The sequence below is a fragment of the Pectinophora gossypiella genome, chromosome Z (genome assembly GCF_024362695.1).
Source record: "Pectinophora gossypiella chromosome Z, ilPecGoss1.1, whole genome shotgun sequence".
Lineage (NCBI taxonomy): Eukaryota > Metazoa > Arthropoda > Insecta > Lepidoptera > Gelechiidae > Pectinophora > Pectinophora gossypiella.
The window spans coordinates 15,813,412-15,828,492 of NC_065433.1; the positions used below are offsets into that span (position 1 = coordinate 15,813,412).

Here is a 15,081-nt window from a genome sequence, read left to right on the forward strand (position 1 = left end):
GTCTGGTTTTTGTAAAGTTTATTGAGCCCTAAACACGATGCAGACGCATATTTTCAGCAAAGCCGTCACATTTGTACAAATAATTTATTTCACATTTTACGTTAATCAGCTTTGACAGATCATGTACCCAAAGTATTATAAGTAGTGTTGTCCTTTGATATCGATAACATAATATTATGTTTGAATGTAACATCTACATGTTGCGTTATTCTATTCACGTTTAATTTATTTTTCGACCTGTTTCCGATTTGGATGAAGATTACATAAAGATATTGTATTTTCCAGATTTCCTAAATATCCTAATTTACGAAACAAGAAATTAAGAAACAATTAGATTCAGATCATGAAACGAGATAATTCTCTCTTCTGAAGGACGCCTTCTCCTTATTTAAGCCTGTGCTAATTACATTTCGATGTATCTTGGTTTCTATCGAGCAGGATACCAAACAAAAATATTACATAGAGATGCAGTACCAACAATATTCACTCACATATCTCACATAAGGTGAGTTTAAGTTTAGTTATAAGTTTATAGATAAATTTGCAGCTATTTCGTTTTTGTATTCTACATTAGCATGAAAAAAATATTTCAATACAATACAAATATTCTCTATTGCACAAAATAATTAGTATGAATAACTATTTTGGTAATTACCTGTGATTATTCCTTCTATAAATAATTAGTATGAATAACTATTTTTGTAATTACCTGTGATTATTCCTTCTATGTGCAATGTGTAAACATGCAATGCTTGTGTATTTGTGTGCTCCACGTTAATATGTGCCATTCTTGCAGGTAAAGTTATAACGACCAGAGCCGACACTATACACTTCTAAAGAAAGTGAACAAGAGGAAATATTTTTTTTTATCACCAAAAGTCGGAATTGTTCAGTGCTTCGTAGTCATTGTATTCTAACTATATTGAATAAAAATCTTATAAAGAAGTATTTGCTTTTATTCTTTAATCGCATTGAGATAATCCCCGAAATATACTAGAAGGTCGTCTACTTCTTGTATCGAGAGCCGATTCGATTTCCGGTCAAGTCAATGAAAAACGTGTATTTAATTTTTATAAAAGGGTAGGTATGTGATTTATAGCAACCAAAGGGTGGCCGCAATTTCGTATTAAAATGATACTATAGTATATGTGGACTAGATGGACCGTCCTCGACCTCCTCGGCCATAACACCTTGCGAAATGACATAGATTAAAAAATGATAAATTGACCTTTAACAAGTTTGTCCATGATAATTACGTTGAATAAGTGAATCTGTCACCGCAACGTACGGTTCTTCTTAGGTATCTTTCTATCAGGGTACAAATAGGTATCGTTTTAACTAATTTACTTGTGGTTCTACCCACCCAGGTATGGATACTAGGTCGTTATTTCTGTATTTAATTAATCATTCAATTTGTAATGTATATTTTTTTAGATCTTGGACTAACATGAAATATTTAGCCAATAATAATGTCGATAAAGACATGGAACGGCACTAGTGGTTCTGATACAAAAACATATACTATAGGTACGTTTCTATAACAAACCCGCTACACGAGTACAAAAGACGTTACGACGATAGTATATTTATCTCTTTTTAACTTATGACGGCTCACATGAGTGCGAAAGACAAAACCTATGTTTTTCTTTCGTCTTAAATATGCTCCGTCTATTCTATACAAGGTCTTTGGATCCAGCCAGTTTATAATCTGTGGTCGACTTTAAGTTTGATTGTACTTGCAGAAAATTGGGGAAAATCACGATTTTTTAATAAATTATATTATTTTGTATTAAAACATCACAATTAACTAGTCATGAAACATGTTTTTTGTTGTGAAAAATGTTTTATTATTCATTATTTTTGCTGCAGCGGTTGTAACATGCAGGATTCACAAGTTGCCCCTTACGGTGAGTAATTTTATTTTGTGATACACTAAAGTCATATCTTTTATTATAGTTGTGCGAAATAAGTTTTATGTTAAGATCGGATGATCGTATGAAACGTAAACTTGGTCCAGCACAAAGGGAAGCTGAACTCATTAAACTGTTATAATTGCGAGCATATGTTATTATCTTTTAGCCAGCTGTTGCAATAACTAAATAAGCAAAAGAAATTTAAGCGTAATTCCTGGATAAATTCTAGTGTCGGTCCATGTGGGTACACAGTAATTTTCCATTTGAATTTTGTAATTATGGTTGCCGATTGGCATATGCTATCAATTGTTTACATTACAGGATGATGATCGCCATTATGTTGATTTGACGACGTTCGGGTTCTTCCAAGGAGGCATCCTTGACGTGCACATGATCAACTTCATGCTTCCAACAGGGCCAGTTGATGGAGAGGTAGGTATATTAATTTTAGTTTCTGTGTTGCATTATAAACAAAAATATGTCTAATTGTGGATTAGTGATGGTGTCTAGACCCCTAGCCAACCTGTTTACCAGACTTGTCAAGACATTGACATGGGTTCAGACCCAGGTCAACTGGATTTGATTTCGTGGTTGGATATGCTTGTTTACTGGCCAAGAAATCAAATCCAGCACCTCCGGATTGAGCTGAATGCTTCTAAGCTCTTAACCACTATACCACAGGAGCTATCATTTCACTATAAATAGTTCCTCTTCACCCAAAGAATATATATACTTGGGGGTTCCCAAATTGTGTGGGACGATGCTATGGAAAATATAGAGTAGGGGCACTGTGAGGTTAATCCTTATTCACTATTTGAATAATCTAGATAGAGTCCAAGATAAATTACTAAACCTGTAAGTGCATTGGGAACAAAAACAGTTTAAAGATCCCCGGCTCAACAGTATTGTGTGTATGTATTAATAAATAGTATTCATGCATTATGCTGGTATGTTATTAATGTAGATTTGTGATACATTCTGAATTTTAACTTGCCAGTGAGCTTAGAGGAAGCAACATGTATTTAATGCTGATGACATATTACTAACCTTCGAATGTGAAAATGCAATATAAAGGCAATGAGTGCACAATGTTTATACTTAGTTATTGTCATTATATTTTTATTCACTTTAGGTTTGCTAGCTAAGCGAAAGTGATGTCCTTTCATTTCATCCATCTGTCTTCTTTCATATCCTTATTATTTTAATCAGATTATTACTTGCCTAGCTACTTCCTAATGTGTGACGAGAGCTATTTTAATAATAATAATAAAGCTTTTATTACTGACAACCTACTTTTACCTCCTTTTATTACTGATATTAATATATAATTATCTTTCTCCTTACCAATCTTTTTTCTTTTACTCTTTACTTTAAATTAAATTCTTGCTTTCAATGTATTTTGTCTTTCTTTTTTGTTGCGTCAGTTTGGCCTCTGGCAAAGGCCTTTCCTTCATTATTGGGAACTCTCCTACTCAATATTTTTTTATCTATAGCCTTCCTTCTCTTGCAACTTTTTATGTCTTCTTGCTGTTTCCATCGCGAGGGTGTTTCCACACCAACACTGATTTAGATCATTTCTTTTCTGTTGCAGATTGTGTGTTCAATTTATCACTTTAGTTTCCTTACTGTACATTTGACATCTGCTATTCCAGTCCTCACGTTTTACATAATTCACTCCATCCGGCTCTGGCACTTTTAGAGTTATCCTCTGCTGTTCTGCTAGCAGAGACGGCCCTAGGGTGGTGCGAGGTGTGCCACAGAACCGGGCTCCGAAATAGGGAGGGCGCCAAAATCAACCAAGACTGGTTCACTCTGGTCGCAAACTAACTTCATTGGGTTTTATTTATTTATTTATTTATAAAAAAAGTACACCAACAGCTTATATAAAACATTAAAAAAACATTAAATGAAATAAACGTTACATCAAGAATTAGACTGTTTACATAAGCCAATTATAGGTGCACACAACATTTGCAGTGTAAGACAACGAAATTGTTTAGGTAGATAACGAAATTATACAGACATAATTTGTATTAATATTACAAAATACAGTAAATTAAAAAAAGTAGATACATAATATATATATATTATGGTGGAGGAGTAAATATATCTTATGCGGGTTAGATCGGGGCCACATTGAGTCTCATACCGGGTGGCCGTAAACAACTTTTTTTGAAGATTTAAATAGGTATTTTTCAGTGGCCGTAAACTAATCGAAACATTTTGTATTTTAAGAGGCGCCACTATGAGGTATCGCCGTCTCGCACCACCTAAATATTTTGCTAGGGCCGCCACTGCTGCTCTGGCACGTATTTGGCAACCATAAGTCACACAGAGCAAGTAATAAGTATTATCTTTTTGTCTTTCATAGAAATATTTGCTATCTTAGAAGCTCTTTTAAGTATATTGAAAGTATATATAAATGCTTTGGCACATACACCATTGCAGTGCAGTTTGAGTACGGGTCTGCGCATGTTAATACAAGAAACGTATCAGCGCAGTTGCGACGCGGGCGCAGTTTGAGGGCGGAATTACACAAAAAATATCATCGAATTTATGCGTAAAAAATGTTGTATCATTTCAAATACAAATATTACAGAAAAACAATGGAGCCAAACCCTTGAGTTAGCGATTTAAGTCACATGTTTTCCCAATCATGATCGCCTCTACCATAGCAATTTTCTTTAAATTTTCTGTTCCTGTTCTTTTCCTTTATTATGCATTAATTGAGACAAATCATTCAGTACTTGAAAGAATAAACGATGGAGATTGCTACTGATATTTATTTTTACTTGGTTTTCTTTTATGGTAATATTCGTAAATTCAGTTCTTTAAACGGCAAAATTTTCATAAATAAATATTATAGGTGTTTTACGTGTGTGTCTAATGCTCAGGCGACTACCCACAATCTATGTTTAATAAAGTTAAAAGCGACTTTCACACTGACATTGTTTTCTATTAAAGCTTGCACTAATGTACCTATAACTTTGAGTGATAGTATAACTAACTATGAAATTTTACCATTTATGTTAATAATGTTAGTGAATCTGTGGATATTGAGCTGCTGCGTACTTGCGCTTGAGAATGTATCATATAAAGCGAAAAAAACTAATTAAATATTTCTGCGTATCTCAGACGCGACACATTGTTCATTACGCGGATTTTATTTTGTTACAGTATGGGTTTACGCTAGATCGAACTGTGAATGATGCAATCAACCCTTACTTGGAGGCACACACCGACACCTGCTTCCTCAAAGAGAGTGACAATAGTTTGGTGTCTCCACAACACCCAGCTATAGTATTCTTGAAGATGGACTTTAAAAACTTAAGGTTAGCAATGGAAATTGATTGAAAATAATTTCATCATTAGTAGGTATATACTGGAAACAAATAGAAAGCTCAGTGAGATGTGCGTACCTACTTAGTTCATGTTGTTATGTTTTTTTTTTTTGACGTGACTTATTGTACATTTGCCGGAGATGGCATTAACTACTTGGCCGAACAAAAATCTTGCGATGAATGTACCTCGGACTACCCCAATTGGGATATCCCACAACTATATAGTTGTAAGCTTATGTTATGTCCTATGTAGATCAGACTATGTCCTTTGTTGTTTATATTGCGGATTTTGATTTCAGATTGAATATAACCTGTAAAGGGGAGGTGGCTGCATTGCACTTGTACCACAACAGGTCCGCGATCCCTATCGACAGAATTAAACGACATTCTGAGTATTTATTCCTTAACAGGAGAAGGAGATCTGCTGATGGTACGTTTGATTATTTAACACGTCATCATCACCAGCCCATAAACGTCCCCACTGCTGGGGCACGGGCCTTCCTTATGGATGGATAGGGAGATCGGGCCTCAAACCACCACGCGGGCCCGTGCGCATTGGTCGTAATTAACGACTGCTAGTGCAGCCGGGACCAACGGCTTAACGTGCCTTCCGAAGCACGGGGGAGCTCGAGATGAAAACTTTTTTTTTGTGGTCACCCATCCTATGACCGGCCTTTTCGAAAGTTGCTTAACTTCAACAATCGCAGACCGAGCGCGTTTACTGCTGCGCCACTGAGCTCCTCAATTTAATACGCACAAGAGTAATATAGCTACCTTTTATGTTATATGGACACTTGAGCAAAATCAGAGCTTAAGGATTTCTTGCTTTGTATTGAGTTTTATAGCTGCGTTTACTAGATCAGCAATTCCGCTCGGAAGTCGTCACTTGTTTGATATTACTAAGTTTTAAATTTTATGCTCACACTTTACGTTCTGGTGCCGCTCAAGCGCAGCTTAAAGCATAATATGAAATAATTTAGTATTAGCGGCTAACTTATCATCATATATATGTAATAACTTAATAACCTATCTGCTTATAATTGAATTAGTTGTGAACCTATGTATATTGAACACAATTACTTTTTTACAGCTCTGGAAAAGATCGACGACCAGGTCGTCACGCAATTGTGTTCAAACGCAGTATTAAATATTACCAAAGAGACACGAGATGGCTACGACTTTTATAACACTAGCGTAAGTATTGGCTTCAACCATCACTTTTACTTTCTTTTTCGTTTATTCACCACATCAACAATACGGTAACTAACTGGTTTTGTATAGTTTAGAATAATCTATTTTTTGTTCTGTTGGGTGTTTTTATCTCTTTTATTACTGTTATTGTTTTAGTTTGCAATGTATGTGGCTTCGGATAAAGAAGAGGGACTGTACAATCTGTATTTCCACAACTGTCCGCACCCCGGCAAGTCATCTCCCCCTGTTAATGTCATGGTAAGATTTCACTATATACATTTTGAATTTACGAATTTTTTGAGGAGCTCGGTGGCGCAGCGGTTAACGCGCTCGGCCTGCGATTGTTGAAGTAAAGCAACTTTCGCAAAGGCCGGTCATAGGATGGGTGACCACAAAAAAAAAGTTTTCATCTCGAGCTCCTCCGTGCTTCGGAAGGCACGTTAAGCCGTTGGTCCCGGCTGCATTAGCAGTCGTTAATAACGATCAATCCGCACTGGGCCCGCGTGATGGTTTAAGGCCCGATCTCCCTATCCATCCATAGGGAAGGCCCGTGCCCCAGCAGTGGGGACGTTAATGGGCTGATGATGATGATGATGAATCTTTTGAAAACATTGCCTACTTTAATAGTTGTGATACATTGCTTACTTCTTAGTAAACCGTATTGGGGAAGATTGGGGAGTCAACTTGCTACCTTATCAGTGCATCGCTCCATTAAGTTAGAAAAGACGTAACTCTATCTTCTTCTATCGTGTGGGTTGTGAGGTGGATTACCAACCCCATCAACCCTGGTGTCAGGGTTATTACTGAGCCGCCATAGGCCCCTGACATGACTCATGTAACGACTACGTACTTGCATCAGTAAGTGGTAACCGGGACCAACGGCTTAACGTGCCTTCCGAAGCACGGATCATCTTACTTTTGCACAATCAGGTGATCAGCCTGTAATGCCAAACTAGGGATCACAAAGTGGTTTTTGTGATTCGAACCCGGGACCTCCGGTTCGTGAGCACAACGCTCAACCACTGGACCACGGAGGCCGTTGACGTGACTCAATGATGTATTCTCAGGAATTTTCTTGTTTTCTTAATCAAGTAAAAAATAAAAATAGTATATGAGTGGGTTGTGACTAAAGAGGAGAGGAGAGAGGTGTCAATCAACCACACACAGCGTGTGAAAAAGCGAGACAGAAGACGCTCTGTCCCTCTCTCCCTCGCGGTGATTAGTCGATTCCTGCACATCTCCACTCTAGTAAATGTCTTAAGTCCGTAGTCTTAAGTAAGGGTGGGTTTAACATAAGCGTTTATACCTTTTGTGTTTTGTATTTTTAGATAGAAATATACGAGAGCAACGACGGCAACTTTCTGTCGGCGGGCGAGATGCCACTACCAGCCCTTTATAGCATGATGTCCCTTGTATTTTTCTTGAGCGCTGGATTCTGGACCTTCATCCTCAAGACCAGCAGACACCCGGTCTACCGCATCCATATCATCATGTGTGTCCTAGTCTACCTCAAGGCTCTCTCTCTAGCATTCCACGCTATAAACTACCACTTCATACAAACGAGAGGCGAGCATGTAACGGCCTGGGCGATACTGTACTATATTACTCACCTGTAAGTATATTTCGTGATTAAATTTATTGTGAATGTTACTGTTTACTATAAGCTCATTAAAGTTACGATATAGTATGCACTATAGGCTACTTGACAAATTTCTCTAGTCAAATTAAATACTTTTTACGAAACGTCAAAATGGAAATTATCCATGGAATTTGTATGAAAATATGGTTGTGTCACGTCATCAATGAAAACAGTCCAACACCGTATTCATAGTTACACGAAAATAAGTCAAATGGAAAATGAGATTGATATTTGATCTTTGATCTTTTGGCTTCTATTTCTAGATGAGCATTTTATGCCACAGTCAAATACCCTATTGTTTTTGACACCAATTATTAGTGGTGTAAAGGTTTTGTCCAACAAGTAATATCCTTTTTGCACTTAAAGACAATATTAATCACCCTTTCACTAAACTTGAAATATAAATTACACAACATAATTTGCGATGTTATTGTCAAAGAATACAATCGAATTTTGTTTTCAGGTTGAAAGGCGCCGTGTTGTTCGTGACTATCGTTTTAGTGGGGACTGGATGGAACTTCATCAAGCACATCCTCGCCGACCGGGACAAGAAGCTCTTCATGATCGTCATTCCATTGCAGGTCGGACTGATGATATAATCTAAATTCGGCGCAACCTGTAAACCCTGCAAAGACCTCGCCGTAGTTAATTTATATAAAGAGTGGACACCATACAAACTCGGCGGACATTGTTATAAGAATACTCTGGCAGGATGATTACCGTACCGATTTCCTGTTCGCCGTAATTGATGTGTACCCTTATATCCCCTTATATATAGCCTTATAGGGATAATCAGGGTTTAAAACCGGTTAAGGTGTACAAACTGTTTAGGTTAGGCTACCGTTTTACGGCCAAAAGGAAATCGGTACCGTAATAACGGTAGCATAACCGTAACCGCTTTCAAGCCGTGGGTAAATATAACGATATGTTGGCGGTGGCTCTCGCGAGTAAATGCCGTTGTTATAAAATCGTTTTGTTCGGCAGGTGGTAGCAAATGTAGCAGAGATCATAATAGCCGAGAGTGAGGAGGGGGCGGCGGAACACAACGCATGGCGAGACCTCTTCATATCTGTGGACCTGCTGTGTTGCGGCGCCATACTCTTTCCGGTTGTATGGCAAGTATAATATTTTAGATCTAGTGTTACCGTAACAAAGAACAACCCCCTTTCCATTACATCGAGATGTATGTAAGTTTTCACGGGGAATTCAGTATGTCTAAAGTTGTTTTATTTTCTTTTTTGTACGCTGCTGTTTTGCTTCTATCCTAGTTAGCTCCCGCAACAAAAAATAAAACAAAATTATCTCGTTCAGCTGCTTATCTTCCCAACACGTCGCAAAAATCGAGTGTGTTGTGGACTTTCTAACGGCCTATTCGTGTCACGTAGACAAAGCCACGAGCAATCGGAAGCAGAGTTGGACGATAAATTGTAAAATGTTAATTAAGACATAGAAGCCTGCTTAAAAATCAGTCTGATTTTCTTTCTTTTTGATAGATTTACTATTTTTTACTAAAAATTTCATACACAACTACAATACAACTGAACCTCGATTACATTAATTAATTTCATTCTGGGTTAAAATTGAGACTACAAACTTTTATCTGGATTGAAACTAGCGTGTTAATGCGAGGTTTTGTTAACAAAAATCACTTGCGAATGTTATTTTTACGAGGTTTTCTCTTTAAGGCGTCGACGTTTGACTACGCTTATTCATGGCGTCATACATGCATGAAATGTATCGTTTTGATGTTTCGTAAAAATATCTCATTTGACTAGATTGTCTTCTTGCCTATTAGGGACGTGAGTTTATGTATGTAATGTTGTGTGTGGCAGGTCGATCCGTCACCTCCAAGACGCGTCGACGACGGACGGTAAGGCAGCGATCAACTTGCGCAAGTTGAAGCTGTTCCGCCACTTCTATATCATGGTCGTCTGCTACATCTACTTCACCCGGATCATCGTCTCCTTGCTCAAGGTAACTTCAGTTTAAAATGTCGTTAGTTTGGGTCTAATCTCGACTGATACACCTTACACCACCACGCTAATAAACGCTACAACACTGGCCTCTATACTTTGATAACAAGAGATAAATGCATTTTCGCATTCCACACCGCAACACTACGGTCATTTCGAACAGGGGTATCGTTTAATTTTAAAAGACCTACGATACCACCAGGGGTATCGTCAAAGGTATCGTGGGTCCGAAATGGATAGACATCTAACTCGTACCGCGCATTTAAGCTATTGTAAAAGTGTTAACTACAGCCTACTTGGTCGTCTTAAGTTTTTTTATGTACTTGTCATTTTCAGAATGTTCCATTGTATTTAAAATGTCTGTTAGTTTTTTGTTCAATATAAAAATCAGCAGGTAAAGTTTTTGCTTTCTCAATAATCGTTTCATATGTACGCACTACATTGTCTTTATTGAAATGTAAACACTAATTGTACTGAACTAGTCGATCGGTCTTAAGCTATAGTACGCCTGTTATGAAATGACGTCGTATCTGAATACATTTTTATCAATGTGTTTCGCTCGCACTGTTCTTTTCTGTACCCCTACATGTGATGATCAGTTGAGCAGTTAAGGCGTGAAAGCGTAACAAACAAATATACTTGCTTTTCCATTTAATATATTTAGAATTGTTTAGAAGACCGCGAAAAATAAATAATTTCCTATTGTAAATTTTTTTCGCACTGCCTTACTTATATTACGTAGGCTAAGTATTAGATTTACGATTTATTTACTTATTCTAATACTGGCCTCGATTCCTGCAGACTCATTCTAATTTAATTTTAAGTTATACCTGTCATTTTCTTATCCGCCGAAAAGGAATGGGACGGGTGGTTGAAAGCTGTTAATTTTAAAATGAATGAATAACCCGGGCGAATAAAATAGGCATCTCGCTCACATGCGACCCGTTTGACGTGCGCTGTCAACTTAATTTTGTCAGGTTATTGGCCAATATAAAATTTTGGCAGGGATTTTTCAGATTTCTGCCTAAAATTGACGTGTGAGCGTGTGATCCATAAATTTTATGCCGGCTTTCCTTATCGGCGGATAAGAAAATGACAGGTATAGTTTAAAATAAAACTAGACTAGGTTTACGCAGACGAACAAGCGTTCATCTGCGTAAACCTGAGGTAACCCTGATGGTAAGCTTCTAATGTACAAAACTCCAGAATTGATATCAAATCCGTCTAGACGTTTTCACGTGATGCACGAACAAACCCAGAAAAGTTCATTTTATTGTATTTATAGATCTCCCTTTCGGTTGATTGAGGGGAAGACTGTGCCATCAGTGGGACGTATAATGTAGGCTGTTTATTTTAGGTATCTATGGGTAAATATAGATATGGACTTAATTAGTGCTCGGTGCGCAGATTACAGTGCCGTTCCAATACTCGTGGATAGACGAGATGTTCCGCGAGATGGCGACGTTCGTATTCTTCGTAATGACGGGCTACAAGTTCCGGCCGGCCGCCGCCAACCCTTACTTCACGCCCACCCAGCTCGACGACGACGAGCCTGAAGTGTGAGTATCCTGTCCGGCGACCATCACACCGATAAGACCGTTGGCGTGTGATTGTAACCCAGACACAAAACTTTCACTTAATTAGAAATAAGTTTTACTTGTACTGTCTGTTTTCTTTGTAAGTTCCTTTTATCTGTCCTATTGTGTAAAAAATACGTAACTAAGAGTCTGTTTCCAACTTATACCGAAGAGGAGAGACACGGAGAATGGAGACGTGCGGAGTCGACCAATCACAGCGCGCGTGAAAGCGATAGAGAAAATACTCTGTCGCCCTCCCCTCGGTGATTGGACGATTCCTGAAAATCGCCGCTTGTCTTCTATCAAATATCTAGAGGCGAATTTACGTCGTTAATAGTTTGTCCTAGTACCCGGTGCCTCACTCTCTCAATATTTTTCTAAGCGAAGTGAATTATCGTCAGCTTCTCTTTTTGTACCGTGCTGACTACGTAAAATAAGAAAGAACAAACTAGATAGAACAAGTGACCATTCATACATAACAACATAATAATAATCAACATTATAATGACCAAGAGTAATTAAAGTAACATTTGAACTTTCTACCTGTACTTGTTATAGGTTATCAGAAATCGGAGTACTAGAAGGAGTCACGAAGGTGTCTCGAGGTGGTAGTGAGAAGAAGCGGGAAGACATGCAGCCGCTGATGCAAGAGACTAACTATAACTCGGACTAGGCTACATACATAGGTAGGCTGAATTTTAAATTGTAATATATTTAATTAGGTCGTATAGATTAGTGTCCCTAGAACATCGGGGAAGGCAGTGAGATAAATTCAGGGTTTAAAAATGTATAACAGATTATTGTATGCGTAAACAATTTAATAGCTGTGCAATTTCAAGTACCCTCTTTTTGGTCATTTTGTCCTCCCAAGAGATACGAAGAATGTACCGATGGCAGCGCATTTGGAACGTGTTTAGTCGACGTTCCTGATTTGCATACGTTGTCCAGGTTTCAACTCCGCACATAGAGTCGAGTCATCCAGTATTCTCAACCTGTAGACCTGATAGATGACCATCTTAGTCTTATCGTCAGTTGTTTGTTTTGCCGCTTTGCCGATACGGATATTGATCTCCGCTTCGAGCGAAAGATTTTTTGACGCGGTCGATCCCAAGTAGCAAAACTTTGTCGACTACTTGCATGATGCCATCAAGAGTGATGACTTGTGGTTTTTGACTATGCTGCTCCAGCACAACGGTTTTTTAAACGTTGATGGACATGAAAAACAAAGAACATGCTTGGGAGAATTTGTTCATGTTGTTACTCTGGAGGTCATAAACCGACGACACGAAAGTGGCACGGGACCACCTGGCACTGGCTACGCTTGCAAAGCGTGTGTTAGACCTTGCCGCTCTCGCATTAGCTTATAGCCATGAGAAAAGTGCCACCTAGACACTGTATACATCATCTGGAAAAAAGGTAATGATGCCTGAAGATGACAAATCAAATTGGGAAAGGTTTAGGGTAATGCATAGAATTCTTTGCATATCGAAATGGGGAGGCGAAGACTAATTTGCCGGAACAAACAAAAAAATAAATTTGAAAATGCCAATTTGTAGTGTATCCAAGTAAATTAATTTATCAAATAAATTATTATCAGTGTTTACCCGGCTAAATAGTAACAATTTTCTAATATGGTACTAGACATCCACAAAATAATATAATAAACTAACAGGAAACTTGTCTGGCTGGATAGTTGCATACCAACGATTAGCCTCCCCATTACATTACGAGTATGTTGTGATTAGAGTAAATAATATGAAATCACTAGTTGTAAATCATTCTTCTGTACTTTTCTCCCTTATGTAAGTAATTCAAGGTGTATAACTGTAACACCTACTCCTTTATAATATTTCGTTATTGGCGCCAGTTCTGGTAGACACAAACTTAATTCGACAGTTCTAAAAATAATGCTATCATTATCTTACGATAAGTACAAGAAAGAGATAGAACGAATTTTACAACTGTTAAATTAAGTTGGTGTCTGCCGTTATCTGCATCAAAGTGTATCTGAACAGTCAATAAATGTGTTTATTTATAACAAGAAAAATCTTTCAAAACTGCGTAATGCACATATTTTAAGTGTTTTTTTCACTGAACCTCGCCTGTCGCCATTCATGTCAGGGCCACTGCCTGTACCTTATTTTCTTAACAAAATTATGTTGTGCATTCCTATAAATATAATTTAAAATTTAATTTTCATTGCATAGTTATGAATTTAATAAACCCTGTCATATCTTCAGGTTAGGTAAGCGGATCCCGTGAAAATGGGATAACGCTAAAGAGATGATGATGAGGCATGACTTTATTATATATTCACTTTGTGTATAAATATGTATAGTATTAAGCATTTAATAGATTCAGAAATTATAGTCTGACAATGTTTTATTGTTAGATCGTATTTAATAAGGACTAACGCCAAAGTATTGGAAGTATGGAAGCACTTTTTATAGTACGAGAATGAGTAAATTGAAAATTGTAATCAGCTTCGCGAGTTATGAAATTCAACATCGATTTCATATTAATATTAATTATTATCAATGATTAAGATTTTTATAGAAAATTAAGGTTTTCTTAAGTAGATTGAGAATGATGTTTAACATGTTGATGTACTTACAGCCATGAGACTTCATACTTACCTTTGATATATTTTTAAGTTCGTAGTAAGCTTTCTTTTCTCATAGTGTTGGCGTTTCTCGTGGAGGGATCCAGTTGCACACCCCAGCAGGAGCCGTCAGACTGCATTAGTTTTCAAATTTATCATACGTACGCGATATCTCTGTTATTTGTAACTAATTCATTGTGTATAAATTGTTATTAGATGTTTTGCTAAAGTTAATGGAGGTGCTCTCTGTACTTTCTTGGCTGTCCACTGATAATTGAAGGCAATATGTATTATTAATTTATGTCGATAATTATAACGATGCAATAAGCTCGCGTTTGTGTTTCACTTTTATGTAAAAAGTTGTACAAAATAAATCAAAGTTATTATTATTTATGTCTTTATTTTAGCCTATGAACCTCATAAGATATTTGCTGTACTTGAAAGTTTAACAAATTACATAATGTATATAATCACCATCATTCGTAACCATAATAATCTATTGCTCGTTACATGTTGTATACGTATATAATAAGTTTATAAATATATGTTTCATTCATAAGGAATATAATAACGGGAATAAATAGTTAACTATCTCGTCATGTACAATTGATGACTTCGAAACATAATTATATCATCTGCTTTAACAACTGAAGATATAATGGAAGCCTAGCGAGACTAACTACACAAGACACGAAATTTGTTTACCTATCTAACTATTCAACAAGACTACATAAATAATTACATCAAAACGTTATTAATATTTTCCAACGTGTATGGTCTGGTACCGGGAAAATCTGATCCATTTCGATGGTAAGTCCTCGCGTAACCTTATTTGGACTTTAGCC

The 15,081-nt window shown here is 37.2% G+C and overlaps 1 protein-coding gene across 1 annotated transcript; it reads left to right on the forward strand.

The window, feature by feature from the left end:
• The first annotated feature begins 1,699 nt into the window (after positions 1 to 1,699).
• On the forward strand, positions 1,700 to 14,625 carry LOC126379829 (protein GPR107). The gene is made up of 12 exons (XM_050028769.1): positions 1,700 to 1,907; positions 2,235 to 2,345; positions 5,091 to 5,245; positions 5,554 to 5,684; positions 6,345 to 6,448; positions 6,602 to 6,703; positions 7,774 to 8,057; positions 8,548 to 8,665; positions 9,069 to 9,199; positions 9,917 to 10,058; positions 11,465 to 11,616; positions 12,193 to 14,625. Exons 1-12 carry the CDS (start codon positions 1,821 to 1,823, stop codon positions 12,305 to 12,307), a joined length of 1,632 nt encoding a protein of 543 aa, XP_049884726.1. The 5' UTR covers positions 1,700 to 1,820; the 3' UTR covers positions 12,308 to 14,625.
• Positions 14,626 to 15,081: the final 456 nt, after the last annotated feature.